Source organism: Procambarus clarkii, chromosome 27 (genome assembly GCF_040958095.1).
Source record: "Procambarus clarkii isolate CNS0578487 chromosome 27, FALCON_Pclarkii_2.0, whole genome shotgun sequence".
In the NCBI taxonomy this organism is placed as follows: Eukaryota; Metazoa; Arthropoda; class Malacostraca; order Decapoda; family Cambaridae; genus Procambarus; species Procambarus clarkii.
Genome location: NC_091176.1, coordinates 17,530,246 through 17,550,245, shown reverse-complemented (window position 1 = coordinate 17,550,245; position 20,000 = coordinate 17,530,246). Strand labels below are relative to the sequence as shown.

The 20,000-nt window shown below is 41.6% G+C and overlaps 1 protein-coding gene across 1 annotated transcript in view; it reads left to right on the top strand.

The window, feature by feature from the left end:
* The window catches only part of LOC123751937 (putative neural-cadherin 2), an 80,057-nt gene that overhangs the window by 54,040 nt on the left and 6,017 nt on the right, over positions 1 to 20,000 (top strand). The window contains exons 11-12 of the mRNA XM_069332117.1: positions 1,806 to 2,155; positions 12,615 to 12,844. Coding sequence (XP_069188218.1) covers positions 1,806 to 2,155; positions 12,615 to 12,844 — 580 coding nt within the window. The remainder of the gene's footprint in view (positions 1 to 1,805; positions 2,156 to 12,614; positions 12,845 to 20,000) is intronic.

Sequence of the window (20,000 nt, the reverse complement as noted above, 5' to 3'; positions counted from 1 at the left end):
CTCTCTCTCTCTCTCTCTCTCTCTCTCTCTCTCTCTCTCTCTCTCTCTCTCTCTCTCTCTCTCTCTCTCACTATTCTCTTCTCTTAGGTGCTCCCTTACCGGTAATTATTATCGAGTTTCCATTATGAGTGACAGACTGAAGAAGTCATTGAAAGGCTTTCCCTCCCGGGGTACCGTGTTCCAACACCACGCCTGATGCTCATATTGGAATTCGATTCGGTTCCTTACTGATTGGAAAGGGCATTTAAGCGACTGTTGATGCTGTCTAATCCATTACGATCCGGTTTGTGACATTTGCACATGTCTGAATATTTGACAATCCAGCTCCAATCAGCTCTAGCTGAATAAGAAACAACTCAATCAGATCTAATGTGAACTGTGTAATTGTCAATCCAGCTAAGCTTAAAATCAGTCCTTTAAGCGTAGCTAAAGCTCTGGCTATCGTGGAATCTTTAAAGTCATTTTGTCATTTTAAGCTCAATATTTGTCTGATGGGTGTTCTATAAAGCTAAGGATTTATCAATGTTGACTGGGCTTTATCAACTTGTCAACACAAAGGTACTTGTTTGGCCAGAATATTTGGTATTATCTCTGATTTTTTTGGGGGGGAAGTTGTATCGTTGAGTTATATGAGTCTGGAAGCTGAGTGAGGTAAACAGTCTCTGTGTAACGAGGCCTGGGAGCGTTGCCTGTCCTGATATCTTCAAGTGAGGAATTGGCTCACGCCAGACCTGCGTTATCTCACTGTTGTGTAGCGCTAGTTGGATACACAGCTCTCTCTCTCTCTCTCTCTCTCTCTCTCTCTCTCTCTCTCTCTCTCTCTCTCTCTCTCTCTCTCTCTCTCTCTCTCTCTCTCTCTCTCTCTCTCTCTCACTTCTCTCTCTCTCTCTCTCTCTCTCTCTCTCTCTCTCTCTCTCTCTCTCTCTCTCTCTCTCTCTCTCTCTCTCTCTCTCTCTCTCTCTCTCTCTCTCTCTCTCTCTCTCTCTCTCACTTCTCTCTCTCTCTCTCTCTCTCTCTCTCTCTCTCTCTCTCTCTCTCTCTCTCTCTCTCTCTCTCTCTCTCTCTCTCTCTCTCTCTCTCTCTCTCTCTCTCTCACTTCTCTCTCTCTCTCTGACCTGCGTTATCTCACTGTTGTGTAGCGCTAGTTGGATACACAGCTCTCTCTCTCTCTCTCTCTCTCTCTCTCTCTCTCTCTCTCTCTCTCTCTCTCTCTCTCTCTCTCTCTCTCTCTCTCTCTCACTTCTCTCTCTCTCTCTCTCTCACTTCTCTCTCTCTCTCTCTCTCTCTCTCTCTCTCTCTCTCTCTCTCTCTCTCTCTCTCTCTCTCTCTCTCTCTCTCTCTCTCTCTCTCTCTCTCTCACTTCTCTCTCTCTCTCTCTCTCTCTCTCTCTCTCTCTCTCTCTCTCTCTCTCTCTCTCTCTCTCTCTCTCTCTCTCTCTCTCTCTCTCTCTCTCTCTCTCTCACTTCTCTCTCTCTCTCTCTCTCTCTCTCTCTCTCTCTCTCTCTCTCTCTCTCTCTCTCTCTCTCTCTCTCTCTCTCTCTCTCTCTCTCTCTCTCACTTCTCTCTCTCTCTCTCTCTCTCTCTCTCTCTCTCACTTCTCTCTCTCTCTCTCTCTCTCTCTCTCTCTCTCTCTCTCTCTCTCTCTCTCTCTCTCTCTCTCTCTCTCTCTCTCTCTCTCTCTCTCTCTCTCTCTCTTTCACTCACTTCTCTCTCTCTCTCTCTTTCACTCACTTCTCTCTCTCTCTCTCTTTCACTCACTTCTCTCTCTCTCTCACAAACCAGTTTCTGCACTATTTATCTTTCAGACAGTGGAACTTGTTTTGGACCTGTGTGTGGGCGGGAGCATGGAAGACCCTCCTATTTCTACAACCACGCCCCCACCCACACAAGACGACACTACGCCCACGCCCACGGACACCAACGCCTGCCGAGAGACCTTCAAACTGCCCAGAGGAGCTAGAGTGCTCAACACGGGTCACCCTTTGCAGATTGGCGGGTTGGCACACCCGCCCCCCGCCCACAATCCCGCCCAACGCCACCCCACCGCCCACCGCTACACCGCCCACACTTGGCCATCGCCCCTCGTCGCTCGGCCGTTCAGAGGTTGCATCAGGAACGTAAGAATCAACGGAGAGGTGAGGACGTTGTACCTACGGTCTGAAGCCCTTTAGTACACTGACATTCACTCAGGTAAACTAACTGGTTGGAATGGAGACTGCCGGAGACTGACATAAAAACAATGAACAGATATATCGATAGCTTGATTGAGATATCTTTATGCTAATTGCTTATATATTTTATTTATATATTTATTTATAAGTGCATTTATTTATTTACATATTCAGTCAATTTTTAAAAGAGAGAGACACAGACAAATAGATAGAACACAGACATTCTCTCTCTCTCTCTAGAATATATATATATATATATATATATATATATATATATATATATATATATATATATATATATATATATATATATATATATATATATATATATATATATATATATATATATATATATATATATTAAAGTTTTCAGGTTCTAGTTAGCAAGCTGTAATGTTATTGTAAGATTTGCAGTAGTTCCAATGAGTATTTACATATCATGAGCAAAACGGTGTACAACATATCCTTCACATCTCCTCAGTTTCCATTGAGACTTCGACAATAAATATGCTCGAATCTGGTAGTGCTGATGCTCACTTGTTTGGCGTAATGGGATTTGGAATCTATTCAGGCGTTTATAGGAAACTTATATAGCGAGATCTCGTGTGAATTTGCGACTGTGGGATATGCTTATGTATTTACAATGGTGTAGAGAGAACACAGTTTTTTATACAACACAAACACTAGAATGTTTTACCGAACAATAGGCAAACGCGCGTTAATTGATGAATTTGATGGAAACCGAAGCGATGGAGGTAATCTCATGCTGCTAATTTAATTTGTTGGTGTTCTGCTGTATGTGTTTCATCTCCTGAGCTGTGTTAACATAGGATCATGTTATTAAAACCCGTCTTGTTGGGATCCTTTAGGACTGTCGTCACGATAATTCTTATGAGGGGGCATATGTAAGGTATTTAATTCTGTTCCTATGTACAGAACCATCAACCACTTTTGAAACCTGTTCATCTTTTCTTGATGAAAACAACTTTGTTTACATTTATTAAACAAGGAAGTTTTGATTAGCTCTGAAGCTCTACGAGTTTGTTTATGCCAATAATAACCATTGATTGTGAGGGTTCAAAGCTCGTATGTGTCTTAATACATCTAAAGAAAGCCATCATGGATGCTGAAAGATGAATAGGTTTCGTAAGGGGATGCATAAGTGCTTGATGACTCGTGGCAATGGACTTAAGGAAGAAGAGAGAGAGTAAGGCACGCAGGAAAGTCATTGTTTAAAGTTGTTAAAAGACACAAAGTAATATGTGTCCTCTCTGACATAAACCAGAAGTGAAGGACACAGCAACAACTTACCCAATACCTTACACAAGGAGGGGGGGGGGGACGGCTTGAACACACACACACACACACGCACACACACACACACACACACACACACACACACACACACACACACACACACACACACACACACACACACACACACACACACACACACACACACACACTCAACTAGGTAGTGGAAACAGGAGGCCAGACATAGGATACAGAATAGGAGATGAAGTACTTAATGAAACGAACAGAGAGAGAGATCTAGGAGTTGATATCACAACAAACCTGTCTCCTGAAGCCCACATAAAGAGAATAACGTCTGCGGCATATGCGAGGCTGGCTAACATCAGAACAGCCTTCAGGAACCTGTGTAAGGAATCATTCAGAATCTTGTACACCACATATGTAAGACCAATTCTGGAGTATGCGGCCCCAGCATGGAGCCCGTACCTTGTCAAGCACAAGACGAAGCTGGAAAAAGTTCAAGGGAATGCCAATAGACTAGTCCCAGAACTAAGAGGCATGAGTTACGAGGAAAGGCTGCGGGAAATGCACCTTACGACACTGGAAGACAGAAGAGTAAGGGGAGACATGATCACAACCTACAAAATCCTCAGGGGAATCGACCGGGTAAACAAGGATAAACTATTCAACACTGGTGGTACGCAATCAAGGGGACACAGGTGGAAACTGAGTACCCACATGAGCCACAGGGACGTCAGAAGGAACTTTTTCAGTGTCAGAGTAGTTAACGGATGGAATGCATTAGGCAGTGATGTGGTGGAGGCTGACTCCATACACAGTTTTAAATGTAGATATGATAGAGCCCAGTAGGCTCAGGAATCTGTCCACCAGTTGATTCACAGTTGAGAGGCGGACCAAAGAGCCAAAGCTCAACCCCCGCAAGCACAAATAGGTGAGTACAATTAGGTGAGTACACTGTTCAGACTTCTTAGGGGCCAGACGGCTGAGTGGACAGTACTCGGGATTCGTAGTCCTACGGCCCGGAGATCGATCCCCGGCGATGGCGGAAACAAATAGGCCGAGTTTCTTTCACCCTGATGCCCTCTGTTCACCTAGTAGCAAATAAGTACCTGGGAGTTAGCTGAATGAGGCCAATCACAACCTATCTCCAACAGCCAGACAGACAGCAAGACTGACTGAGAAACAGACAGACATTCTCTCTCTTATAGATTACCCTTCTTAGTTCTTAATTCACCTTCTTAAGTAGTAACATAGCATTACAAAGTGACGCATATACATCCCAGAGATAACGTAATGTTTTTGCCCTTTTCATTTGTAAACTTATTATATATATATATATATATATATATATATATATATATATATATATATATATATATATATATATATATATATATATATATATATGTATATATATTATATCCCTCATCCCCCTCTCTCCCCAGCTGGTGGACCTAGGAAAGCGGCTTCTAGCTCACAGGAGTACTCCTGGTTGTCCAGCTATGGACTGTGTCTCAGCCTCTCTTACCTGCGGTGTGCACGGCAGGTGAGGCAAGTGACCAGGATGCCACCGTCACCTGTGAGATGAGTGCCAACTTGGCCCCCAGACTTTATATTTCCAAGTTTTCATTCTGGAGTCTGCGAGCATATCGTTCTGTGTTGTTCTAACTCTGTCTCTCTCTCCGTGTGTCGTTATCTCTATCAATGTATCTAACTCTGTCTAGGTATGAGGCTCCCCCATCAGGGCACAAGTCTAGTTATATAGGTACCCCTCCCTCCCTCCCTCCCTCCCTTAACCCCCAACCTGTCATCTAAAATGCATAATTCTGTACTTTAAAACAATTATTGGTATTACGTACAAAAATGAACTGTTTGACCCCCAAAATGATCCCTTTTGCATTATGAGTTTTCTTGAGGACAAGAAGGCAACAACTGAACCTAAACATTCACAGGCGTAGTGGTTGTAATAAATTAGACCTAAGATGACATTTATATAAGGTCTAGGATGGCATATTTAAGCATAGGAGAAGGTTAAGCCTTGTTTTAGTGTTAATATTCCGCTCATGAATATGCTACTTGGAGAAGACCACACACTAGAAGGTGAAGGGACGACGACGACATTTCGGTCCGTCGCCCCTTCACCTTCTAGTGTGTGGTCTGGTCAACATACTTCAGCCACGTTATTGTGACTCCTCGTCTGCATGCTACTTCAAGTATTCCAGTAGCGTAAATCCTGAACAACTTTCCGGTATACAACAATACATTTTTGCACGTTCGACCAATAGTTGTTACAAGTTCTAACTTTCTTTCGGAGGAAAAGGAGGGAGGGGGTGGTGGGTACGTGTGTAACACCCTCTTTCCCCCACCATGTGGGTCCTCCAACAGGTGTTCTGGGTGGCCGGGCTCACTCCGGTGTGAGTGCCAGGCCGGGTGGACGGGGCCAGAGTGCCACACTCCGACGACACCCGTCTCCTTTCACCCCAACAGCTTCGTCAGACTGGCGGTGTCCTTCAGCCGCCTCGCCTACACCACCACCACCATTCACCTCAGGTGAGGCGCTCCACGGGTTCTAGGTAAATAATGTGAGTAATAACTTGTCATTCCCACGGGTCGTCGGAGCCACCGGAGGCACCGTATCTCTCAGAGCCTTCTCCCTCTTTTTGTTTACATGGTTTGTTGACAGAGCCATAGTCTCGGCGGTCGAGTAGCAGCAGCAGCAGCAGCAGCAGCAGCAGCAGCAGCAGCAGCAGCAGCAGCGGGCTCACTCTCTTTTGCAGCTCTGTGTGTGTGTGTGTCTTATTGAAAATGTCGGTAAAGATTAGAGCAATGTTCGTGTCATTCCTGATTCTATCAGGAATCTTCCATATTTCGTATGTATTTTTCTTTCACTTGTGAAGGACTGTGAATTCATGAAAGGAGATTTTATCCTTCTCTACAGCATGAAGGATGAGGTGAAGTGAGGTGTAGCACAGTCAGTGTCAGCTAGGGAAGTAGGTGAGGAATGAGGTGAAATTTTTGTCTTGGTTCATAGGATGATAAATGTACCTAAGTGTAAGTTAGGTGCTAATAGTTGGGTGGGAGTGTTTAGCGTGTGGTGCCTGGGTTATATCTAATCATCTATTGTATCTGCCGAGGATTATTTCCAACTTGTTGGTAAAGAGGTCCTGGTTGTGTGTAGAAACGATATCATCCTTGAAATTTCTTTCTTGTGAGTATATTGTAAGGCACCTTGAAAGAGATGATGTCTTGCCTATATATTAGAATCGTTGGGGCTGACAATCCTTAAGTGGTGCATGCAAAGGCATAGTTGACATTTAACTTTACGTAAGCATTTCACGAATAATTTGGCATTCTTCTTGTTTTTATAGTAAAGGATGAGCTTTATCATCTAGCTGATAAACATTGCTAGAGGGTTCACGTGTGTCAGTGATGCCTTATAAGAATCTTTCTTCCGTCTTGTGGGTATACATAACTAGCAGATATAAGGCAAGCTTTAGGAGGCTAAACAGAACACTGCGCACAATCTACACTTTATATAGAACAAGTTATGGAGTATGTAGCACCTGCATGGAACCCTTCACATTGTCAAACAACAATATAAATAGAAACAAATAAATTCTCAACAAAACTCACAAAAAATGTTGGCAATTAACTGTGAAAACATGCACAAGATCTGAAACTACGAAAACCCAAAAAGTGAAGAATCAAAGGAGACTGGATCTTGGCATATAAAATACTGAGAGTCATAGAAAAGGTCGGCAAACTGAAGACGAAAGATGAAGAACAAGAATATGTCGAAATAAGTACTAACCGTCCGAGTAATGAGCGCTTGAGAGGAAGAGAACGAAGCAAGCGGTGCTGGAGACAGATTTTATTCACAGCTTCAACAAAAGATACGACAAAACCACAGAGAATTACGACTAAAGTTTCGCCAGCTGCTGGATTACGACAAGGCGAAGCCCCGAGATTTATTTCTCTCTGCTCGTTCATATAACTCCCAGCCCAGTGCCGGACCCTCGAACACATGCACTTAACATTATCCTCAGGTTCAAAACACTCGCGTGTCCGAATATCTCAACAAATACCTAAACACACACAGTATTTAAACACACACACACATGGCTACCCAACCTGTTCCTCTTAAAAATAACGTCGCTTTTGGCTATTTACCCGTATGGCCGAAAGTGGACGTAATTTGAAAATGAAAAAAAAAATGAAAATAAATTTGGGATTTTTTTTCAACAACAGTTAGTTATTAAGAATCCTCTGGTAGGTTAGGTGGGCAGGAAATTCTCATAAAGTTTCAAAACATTATGAAAAACGTTAATTGAAAGTTTCCTCTCCAAACCTTTCCGAGTAAGCCGGACGACTCAAACAGAAAACGGGACAGTACGTCACTTTCGTTAGCCGATTTCATTTCAAATTACGTCCACTTTCGGCCATAGCGCGCGCATACGAGCCAAAAGCGACGTTATTTTAAAGAGGACGGGTTGCACGAGTACTAGATACACACAAAGCACACACACACTCACACTGAAATAGACTCACACTCAGTATATAGTATATAGACTCATTCCTCTAAATTTTTGCTGATGATGCAAACATTATGAGAAGAATCAAGACAGATGAGGATAGACAGAGACTACAGGACGACCTGGACAAACTGGTGGAATGGTCTAGAAAATGGCTACAAAAGTTCAACTCAGGAAAGTGTAAAATAATGAAATTAGGAGAAGGAAGCAGAAGGTTGAACACAAGTTATCCATCTGGGAGGTGATATCCTACAAAAAAACAAATAGACAGAAAGATCGGGGGTTGATATCACACCGAACCTGTCCGAAGAGACCCACATCAAAAGGATATTATCAGCGGCATATGCTAGATTGCCCAACATGAGCACTGCCTTTAGAAACCTGTGTAAGGAATCATTCAGGACCCTGTATACCACTTATGTCAGACCAATCCTGACGTATGCAGCTGCAGCCTGGAGTCCATACCTAGTTAAACACAAGACAAAGTTAAAGAAGATTCAGAGGTATGCCACCTGACTAATCCCGGAACAGAGAGTATGCGTGGGAACTAATCCCAAACACACACACACACACACACACACACACACACACACACACACACACACACACACACACACACACACACACACACACACACAAGAGTATCCTGCAATGACTCAAGCGATAACACTTTCTAATATAAATTGCTCTCTTCTTAGGTTCCGTACTTGGCGACGCGAAGGCTCACTGGTAGTGTTGTCCTCGGGGGGAAGTGGAGGAGGAGCAGGGGCAGGGGCAGGAGGAGAAGAAGAAGGAGGAGGAGGAGGAGGAGGAGGAGACACAGGAGGCGATCAGCTGATACTCCACCTGACCGGAGGACGGTTGTGTGTTGAGCTCCAGCTCCTGCCCCACCTGCAGCTCCAGCATCACCACTACCCCCACCACCACCACCGTAACCACCACCATCACCACCACCCCTCGTCCAGATCCTCTGCCTCCTCTTCTCTCTGTCTCACTCACGCTCTCCTTACAGACGGTCTCTGGCATGATGTTGCTGTTTCAAGGTATTGTGTGTGTGTGTGTGTGTGTGTGTGTGTGTGTGTGTGTGTGTGTGTGTGTGTGTGTGTGTGTGTGTGTGTGTGTGTGTGTGTGTGTGTGTGTGTGGGTGAGTGAGTGTGTGTGTGTCTGCTATGTGCGTTTATATACTGTGCGTTTGTTTAGATATTGTTTATGTTTAAATCTTGTGTATGTATAGAAGCAAGGGACAAAGATTACGTTGTGCTACACTTAGGATTCAGTAAAGACTTTGTACCGCTGTACCACCAAAAAGATATACTTAAGGAATTCAATTTACCTGGACTGTCCGGGCCTCGAACCGTGGATCCCACACATGTGAAGTCCGTAGCTCTAACTTGTATTCTTAAGGAATATTCAATCCTCAAGATATCATAGAGAACCTTTCAGAAGAACACAGAGGGTTTAGTGAATCTTACGTGGGAGTGTGTGGGAACAGTCGCCAACATGAACAAAGAACAAAGCAATAACAGGAACAAAGAACAAAGGAACAGCGGGAACAAAGTGGAGGGCCTCAGAGCTCTGTGGCTAGATACAACGGTGTTCACAACACACACATAAAGACATTAGACACACGAGCGAAGAGCAACATTAGCAAATATGCCGATGACATTCTAATATAAATTACAGTGAATTTAAAAGATATCGCAGACACGTCAAAAGTAAATCTAAGGAAATTTGGACCATTTACTGCTAATTACCGGATGGAGTTCTGTACTAACCATTTCAAGGCTATCAGCCCTCGGAAACAACCGAGGAACCACGAATGGGCTATAAATAGTAGCGAAATTGCACATTCAAACTGCTACACACGATTTAAGTCATGCTTAGTGCATGACTTAAATCCAAAAATATAGTTTAAGTAAATACAAAGTATTTATTTATTAAGTACAAAATAAAAAAGTAAAAACAAAAAATATGAGTTTTTTTGAAAGATGAGAGCAGATTCCTTTGTCAACATTTGACAAATAAGTATTTACCTAAGTATTCAGGACTTAGGTAAACTTACTGCTTGGTTAATGGTATTAAAAACCCTTCAGAGGTTTACAGACCGTGAGTCCATAATAAGAAAGCAATAAAATTTATGAAATAGGCAGTTAGTACATTAATTATTTCTTATTAGCTTATAAAGTCCAGGTTATATATGTAGGTGCTGAGCCATCTGTCATCTGGCGTTACTCAATCACAAATGACTGGCTGCCAATTTTGTAATTTAATAAAATGGCTGTTTTTTGTTTGATTTTCTACTTGTCTAGAGAAGATATTTCTCTCTCTCTCTCTCTCTCTCTCTCTCTCTCTCTCTCTCTCTCTCTCTCTCTCTCTCTCTCTCTCTCTCTCTCTCTCTCTCTCTCTCTCTCTCTCTCTCTCTCTCTCTCTCTCTCTCTCTCTCTCTCTCTCTCTCTCTCTCTCTCTCTCTCTATCAGACAACAGAACTGAGGTTTCAATCTATAATTAAGCAATTAGATAGTTGTGTCCGTCGTGATAAGACTGTATAATACCTCTCAATAAAACGTGAGCAAGAACAGCACATAAATACATATTAACAGAATGTTTTATACCTTTCCAGCACTGTAATACATCTACTAATGATCAATGTATTTGGAAAATCTATTTATGTATTTTTTCCAGCCTGTGTCAATCTTCGTCCGAATTTATTACTTGTTCAATTATTACCCGTTCAATTATTACCCGTTTAATTATTACCGGTTGAATTAATTATCCGTATACTTTAGTCCAGGACAAAAGTTCCCCTCTCAGTGTATACAATAAGATCGTGTCCAGACCACAAAGACACATTCAATGACAGAAAATGTTTCACTAAAAATCAGGGAAATTGGCACTGTGGTAACTGTGATGTACATACATCAGCGAGAAAAAAAAATAAAAAAAAAATATCAGCTATGAGGCCTAGTCGAGGACCGGGCCATGGGGACGCTAAGCCCCGAAATCATCTCAAGATAACCTCAAGATAAATCAATCAAGGTAAACAAACAACAGTCTTGAAGGTTCCAAACTCTGAAAAGCGTTTTCCTTTTAATATTTATAATATATTATTTATAATATATTATTATAAATATTTAATATGATTGGAAGCTAACGACTCTCAGGGCACGAACGACTCATGCCATCGTTACGAAACGTGGCATAACATGAGCACTACATCTCCATCTCATTAGCCAGGCATCTTTGTGAGGTAAGTAACGGAAACCATTATTGTGGAAGAAGAATGTTAAATCTTAATGCAGAAATTCCTAAGAAGTCCTAAATTCCTAAACGAATTCTTAAATGATCTTGCTTATTAAATTGGTTTAAATTCGTTAATTACATATGTAGTCAGATTAAACTACGCGTGGATGCAATATGAATCTGTTGTTCTTATGTTTATTATGTAGATTTTACAGCACTAATTTACATATGTAATATATATGTTTAGTACAAATTTACGTGTGTGATACCTAAGGTATAGGAGAGATATGTAAAGTATATCAGGAAAAAATCAGGAAAAATGGAAAAGGAAAAAAAGGAAAAGTAGGACTCAGGACTCAGTTATCAGGAAAAAAAGTGTTAAGTAGGACTATATAGAGTAGAAATGATGGTTACATTTTATATTTGGATGGATGGCATAAATACTCGAACATATATTTGTTGTAACAACATATCTCCTTATAATTACCCGACACACCATCCATGAGTATGGTTCAGATTTAAGGTGTGATGCAAAATTCAGACTGATATAAAATGTAGTTTTGCAACCACTGCTGTCGAGAATCTTCCTCGACAACAGCTGCTGCTGTTCTTATACTTAAGCTGCTTTGTTATCAAGGTTCAATGCGTGGTTCATACTGAAGACTCACTTTGCTCATGAAGGCATCTTTGAACAATCAAAATAATCCTAATAGTAACATCATACTGCCTTATCGTCCACTCTCTCACCTCCATCATCTAAGTGGCGTACTGTTCACGTAACATATTTTTAAGCAAGTTTTCTATAAACATTTAGATGATGGTTTAGGATGTGAGCTGCCTTTATATCACCTGAATTTACCTATCTTTATATCGCTTGATTTTAAAACATTTATCTTTACTTGACCTTCCATTAAGCGTAAAGTTGAGGAACCTAATTTGATTTCTTTTCAAATAATTTAACATTTTTTTTTGTCGACATTTGTCCTTATTTGCCATGAATAAATTTTATGTAGCATTTGCTCTGACCTTTAAAACTGACACATTAATCTGTCTAAGCATAACCTGACCTCCCTCTGACCTTTTTCCACCAGGCAGACACATATGAGCATAATATGCTCGAGTAATCTTAATCAACACAGGATCAACGATAAATCAACATAGGATTAACTTTAAGCGAACGTGGGATTAATGTCGTTTCCCCAAGAGTAAGGGGGGGGGGGGAGGGGCATGATCATCACACCAGTGGACACAATGCCCAAGAGTAGCAGCGATTCGACGTTGAATTGGCGTTGAGTTTGTGTCCAGTGGGTCAGTACCACAGCTTACCATGTATTAGTACGTACCACGTACTCTAATTGGCTTGTCTCGCAGGTACGGAGGTGCGGTGATTCTCAAGGCTGACGACGGTGACTGGTGTCTTGTACAACGCCTCGCTCACCTTGCTGGGGTCGCCGCCGGCGTCCGGCCTCCTGCAGCTCAACGCTGAAGAAGCTGTTCAGTTGGGAGGGGCGTCCGAGTACCTCGCTCTGGGCATCGTCACCGTCCACAGAGATTACTTTGATGGTGAACAATTGAAATTATTTTGTTGTAAAGAGAGGAGTAATTTTGTACGTGTGAAAGGAGATGGTTGGTGTGGATACCTGTGTGGATATGAGTATATATGTGTGGATACATGTTTTATGTGTGACTTATCAAGGGCGAATACCAGCAGGAGGAGTAACTTAACTATTTTGGCCCTCTCGCTGTCTCCTCCTCCTCCTGCAGGGTGCCTGGACGACCTCCGCATCTCAGGCAGGCCTATGCCGCTTCCCCCCACCGTCAACAGGACGGCCTGGGGCGAGGTCACAGGGGTCCAGGGGGTGGATGGTGGGTGTTCGACGCCCCCTGTCTGCGCCAACGTTTCCTGCAGTCCACCCTTCACCTGCGTCGACACCTGGAGGAGTTACCACTGCGGGTAAGTGTGTTTTGAGATAGTTGGAGTGTGTGTGTGTGTGTGTGTGTGTGTGTGTGTGTGTGTGTGTGTGTGTGTGTGTGTGTGAGTGTGTGTGCGTGTGTGTGAGTGTGTGAGTGTGTGTGTGTGTGTGTGTGTGTGCGTGTGTGTGTGTGTGTGAGTGTGTGTGCGTGTCAGTCATGCTGCTGGGCATTGTGGGATTGGTTGGTGACGGTGGTGGATACACACACACACACACACACACACACACACACACACACACACACACACACACACACACACACACACACACACAGGGGCCAGACTTCTTAGGGGCTAGACGGCTGGGTGGACAGTACTCGGGATTAGTAGTCCTATGTTCCGGGAATCGATCCCCGGCGATGGAGGAAACAAATGGGCCGAGTTTCTTTCATCCATGATGCTCCCTGTTCACCTAGCAGTAAAGAGGTACCCCAGGAGTGAGACAGCTGCTACGGGCTGCTTCCTGGGGATGTGTGTGGGTGTGGGGGGGGGGATGCCAGTATGAACATGAGGTCAGTAGCTTCATGATATCAGTGTCCGTGAAGGATGTGTGTGACATCGGGTTACATCCTGGGTGTTCAGGGCCGTTTACTCACCATATTTATTGAGGGCGAGCTATAGAACTCTCCGGCTCATTACACATACTACGTTTGTCTTCTAGTTAGCTTTCTTCTGCTTTCTTTATGTTAATGTTGGGTGGTTGATGTGGTGGTGGTGGTGGTTGATGGTGGTGGTGGTTGATGTGGTGGTGGTTGATGTGGTGGTGGTTAATGTGGTGGGGGTGACTGATGGGGTGGTGATGGTGGTTGATGTAGTGGTGGTAGTGGTTGATGTGGTGGTGGTGGTGGCTGAAGAGGTAGTAGTTGATGTATAAGAGGTTCAGTGTGGTGGTGATTGATGTGATGGTAGTGGGTGTGGTGATATTGGGAGATGTGGGGGGTGATGGTGGAGGAGTTGGGGGTGGGATGTGGTGGTGGCTATGCTGGTGATTGATGTGTTGGGTTGAATGGAGAATAATAGTGGATGGTGGTTGATGTACCGCTCCGGGAGTGGCCGTAGTAAGCACATAAAGTGCTTAAGTGCCGTAGTAAGTGATTAAAGTGGCAAGAATTGCTTGGCTGAGCATTATACAGAATTTCCAACACAGATGTGACTGAATTTTAAAATCAACAACAAATTAACTAATACTAACATGAAGGGGGAACTATCAGGGGGAAGAAAGCACCAAGCCATCACGACTATATAGTAACAAGAGTTCTAAATATTGACCTCTGCCAGCCTCATAAACCACCGACTCAAACTATAATCTCCACCCTTGATCTCACTTGAACAAGACTCACCAGGAGTTTTCCACTAATCACGGAAATAATAAATGATGGGACTACAAACTTCATTTATTCTAACCAGCATCATTAAACACTCAAGTGAGGCTTAGTTTGGTTGAAGCTTAGAAACAGTGAAGCTTAATTTTAGGCTGCACAGTGATGCTTCCAAGAGCAGCTGTGTTGCCGCTGTTTGTAACCTAAACTGAAAGACTAAACGTGGCAGTATGGCAAACATCAACTTTGGTGTGTAAACATTGCTCAACAAGACTCTAAACCTCGATAATACTCACTGTCCCATGCTAACTGAACAAGTCATAACCAAAAGGATTAACCTCCCATGGCATACTAATGGCCTACTTAAGTCAGTCAATAAACAACATAAGTACGTGGATAAATCATCTATGAGGCGCTCGTCAATGTTATAGTGCTAATGCTAAGATAAAAAAATATTAAGATAATAAAACAGCTAAAATAAACTTCTCTGAAAATAAATTTAGTCATATATAGGGGAAATATGATCAAACATAGAACACTATTTTCCGGATACAGGGATCAAAGGAAAACTCTAATAAAAAAAGAGTAAAAATAAATAAATCTGGCTGGTAACTGTTGAATACTATCAGCGGCTGGCACTGCTCCCATATTCAGGGATTAGTGATTATATCATTAACATCTTCTGATGTTATTGACATATTCCTCTCACTTAATACAATGTCAAGTATTATTTTTGAGATACCAACCCCAATTTATAATAATAATAATCAAGTGTTATAACCATGGCATTGCTTCATAAGCAATCATTTAAGCTACAAGCCTCCCCAGATAGGGTTACCTCATTGAATTCAACGAATTTAGATCAATATCAATCATGCAAACATTTTCCAAAATAATTGAAAAGCTGATGAATGAACTCCTACCTTGATATACGTAATAATACTTACTTTTGGCCAATATGGCATCAAACCCCATAAAAACACAAATCATACTGTAAAATTAATACACTTGACTTTATACAGGCAGCGCTTGGGAACAAAACTTAGTACCACATAGATCTCTTTGTTGGTCTGCATAACGACCTTCAATGCCGTTAACCGTAAGAGCATTCTCCTCAAACTGCACCGCCGGGGAATTAAAGGGTCACTTCCCTTCAGTACTTTCGATCTTACGTCATTGACCGGCACCAGTCTATATCTGTGAACGATGCCACTTCTCTTGCACTGCCAATTAACATTGATGCTTCACACGGTAGTACACTTAATCCACTCCTCTTTCACATTTACATCAACCTAACAACTGACACGCAACACCTGAAGCAAATTGTATTTACTGATAACACGACCTCATTTTTTTCACGTGTTATCCAACGTATTTTAACATACTGAATGTTGAACTGAAAAACTCCATTTATTACTGTCTACTAATAAACTCATAACATTGACAAAAACGTATTACATCTTATTTGGAAACAAATCCACCAATCAAACTGAACTAATTAACAATACCCAAATTGAGAACACCCTAGATAGGAAATTCTTTGTTGTTCACGTTGGCAACAAACTAAATATCAGTTGTCATAAACAAAATATATGAACAAAATGTTTCTTTCTAAAAAATCCTATACTACTTGCCTCATTCTGCACTCGTAACACCATATTATTCACTCATCTACCCATATATCACCTACGGTATCTGCCTCTACAATCCAAAATTTCGTTCGCCCCTTAATTATTCAACATAAATCAGCAACTAGAACAATAACAAACTACAATCCCAGACAGTAGTCAGGAACCCTACTGAAATCCTTCAATATGTTGAATATCAAGGCACTTCGCACACCCTCATATTTGCTTTGTCTTTAAAACTCTAAACTGCAGTAATAATCTTGATCTTGAACGCTTCATAGAGAGCTATAACACAAACAATGAGAACCACACGAGAAACAAATATCTATTTGATGTTCCCAGAGTGAGACTTAAAAAAAAAAAATGACGTGCAAATTTAGGATAATAAACTGTGTAATAACCTTCCTAATTGATTTAAAAACTGTTCTTTCCTAAACTAGTTTAATGTGAATTATCCAACCTCAAGCCTCTTTCTTCTTCTGATTCTGTACTCCTGTTCTTTATTCCTGGCCTTCTTTGCTCCTTCATTACAAACCACTCTCCTTATTTATTCCTCTCCCTCCACCTTTCATCTATCACGTGTTCTCTCATTTTTGCCCTTTAGATCCTTAATTCCTCCAAACTCCCCCCACACCCTCTCTCTCTCTCTCTCTCTCTCTCTCTCTCTCTCTCTCTCTCTCTCTCTCTCTCTCTCTCTCTCTCTCTCTCTCTCTCCCTCTCTCTCTCTCTCTCTCTCTCTCTCTCTCTCTCTCTCTCTCTCTCTCTCTCTCTCTCTCTCTCTCTCTCTCTCTCTCTCTCTCTCTCTCTCTCTCTCTCTCTCTCTCTCTCTCTCTCTCTCTCTCTCTCACTCTCTCTCTCTCTCTCTCTCTTCTCTCTCTCTCTCTCTCTCTCTCTCTCTCTCTCTCTCTCTCTCTCTCTCTCTCTCTCTCTCTCTCTCTCTCTCTCTCTCTCTCTCTCTCACTCTCTCTCTCTCTCTCTCTCACTCTCTCTCTCTCTCTCTCTCTCTCTCTCTCTCTCTCTCTCTCTCTCTCTCTCTCTCTCTCTCTCTCTCTCTCTCTCTCTCTCTCTCTCTCTCTCTCTCTCTCCTGCCTCTCCCTCGCTCTTTCTCCTACCTCTCCACTGTTTTTGCCTACTGGCCCGCCTCCTCCCTGTGCCTGGTGTGTTAACGAGGTCTGCCTCAGGTGCGGGGAGGGGAGGGTCCTGAGCAGCTCAGGAGCGACATGTGAGAGGGTTAACGAGTGCTCCTGGCGGCCCTGCCTCAACGCTGGCTCCTGCTTCAACACAAATTCAGGTATGATCTTTTGTGCTTTCTATTAACTTTCTCTTAGCTTTCTCTTAGCTTTCACTTAGCTTTCACTTAGCTTTCCAATTAGCTTTTCCTGCCTTTATTTTACGTTTCGCCTGTGTCGCATGTCATACATTTTTTACTTTATTTTTTTATTTTGATTTCATTTTATCATTTTATTTTGATTTCCCTTCTACTTGATTTCTTGCTCTCTCTTGTGTTTCTCCTTGCTTCTCCAATTCTTTTTTAGCTTTCACCTATAATAATGACCTAAGAAGTGTACTTATATATTTAATGCCTTTGGAATTCCATTAACTTTGATGTAAATTTATTTTGATTTTCTTTGATCTTTTACTAATTGTATTATTGTTTTAATTGTGAATTTTAATTTGTTAATTTGTTAACGTTATTTGTATTTTCTATTATGTTTATTTTAAATCTTTTTTTAGTAGCTTTCACTGCGGTTCTAGTAGCTTTTGCTAGATTTATAATTTCTTTCACAAACTACAATGCCGTGCACAAAACAGCCATGTCACTTGCCTTTCACGTGATCTTATTGTATCTCTTTAGTGACTTTTTTGTATTGTTTTTTAACAAAATCCACATGTATTTAGAGCTAGTTGTCTTACCTCTTCAAAGTTTTAGCTTCTTTATTGCCTAACTTCTTTATTACATTTGAGTTACTTCTATTTCTCTCTCTTTCTCACGTTTTTTGCTTCATGACATATAATGTTAAAAAGCAATAATAATGCTTAGTTTAAAGACAAGCTGTAGCTGTGTGTTTCATAGAGCTTGTTAAGTAAGCTTCTGTTTTTAGCTTGGATGAAGGCCAGTCAGTTACTTGTTTGTTCTTGAAGCTAATTAAGTAAGCTTTTTAGTTTTATGGGAGCTTCTTAACTCAATTGTTTCTCTGGAGTATAATTGAGTAAACTTACTGTTTTCTCTGGAAGCTAGTTAGGTAAACTTTCTGTATACTGTTGAATCCAATTAAGTCAATTTACAGCTCTCCCCTTTTGTCTTAGAGAGAGTTCAGTAAACTTTCCATTTTCTGTTAAAGCAATTTAAGTAAGCTTTCCGTTTTCTGTTAGAGTAATTTAGGTAAACTTCACAGTTTCCCTAGTAACTATTTATGCAAACTTTTAGCTTTCTCTAGTTAATTAAACTTTCCGTTCACAATGCTGGCTAGATGCCTATAATGACTGTACACGAGGCGATATCATCACTAACTTTAACGATATCATCAGTAACTTTAACGATATCCCCCCCATAGAACGAGCAAAGTTTCCGGTAAGTGCTACAGCAGGAGTGTGAACCACCCGCATTATATGATGAAAGAGAAGCGATTGCATGGTAATAAATAAATAAATAAATAAAGTTTTCAACGAAGACTCATCGTTGGGTACCTACACTTTCAAGGACACTGGGCTCGTTCAGTTTGCTCTCCCAATTTTCAATATTTTCAGATGCTATTTTTCAGACTTCTCTGACAGATGCACAAGCTGTTTGCTTTAGGCTGTTTGCTCCTATGTTTTATTTTTGTTTTTTGTTTTGCATGCTTATTTTCCTTTATTTCTTGTGATGTAAAGTGGTCTTTAGCTTCTTTCTAGTCTTCGTGTGGGGGGTGTTAAAGTCTTTAGCTATGGATATGAGTCTGAAATTTACACCAAGAGCAGGACTACGTCTTAGAGGATAAATAGGAGACAAGCAAAGAGACATAATGCCAGTGAATTGTTATTTACTTTGAAGTGAGGATATTCGTGCGTGTGGTGTTTGAGTGCTCGGGCGAGGGTGTGTAAATATAGGTCGTTGAGCACTGCTAAGGGTTCGAGCCCAGGTCAACTCGCTTGTGAGGCGACCAGGTGAAACCTCTAACCACTTGGGTAATGTTAGGGTACATTTGATTGGATAGATTAATTATATCTGGCAATTAAAAAAGTTCAATAACAGGCCTGTCCAGAATGACACATTTTATACCCTGAAAATGCGTTATTAAGTGACCTAATGCTATGTCTGGCCAATATCTAGGTGATTTGAACTAAACACAACTCGTTTAAAAGAGATTTTCGACCATTTACGAGCCAAAAGCTCACGTTTCAATATATGGCTCCATTATGACTGTTCCCAAAAATACATTGTCCCCCGCGCCTACAATACCCTGGCGGCCCTGTTAACCTACAATCAATGTAATCTATATCATGACTGCCGTGAAGGTCAGTATGGAGCATTAACGGAGCATTTTGACCCATCAATATATGTATAGGTGATCAATGAACTAGAGGTAGTGTACTGAAGTATACCATCGACGGTATAAGCACGAGAGTTGACATTGGTGTAAGAGGACTGCAAAATAAATTTCATATCTAAGCACAATATCAGTACTCAAACCAAATTCAAATTATTATCCATACAACCTTTACTTAGGGAACATATTTTCTCAGCAGTCAGAGAGAACAAATCTCAATACCTCGGCTGAACACAAACGACCCAACCCACACGTACAAAAACACAGGAGATTCACGACGTTTCGGTCGATGATAATTTGTGGATCCCGACTGGCCCGAAACGTTTATTTTGGTGA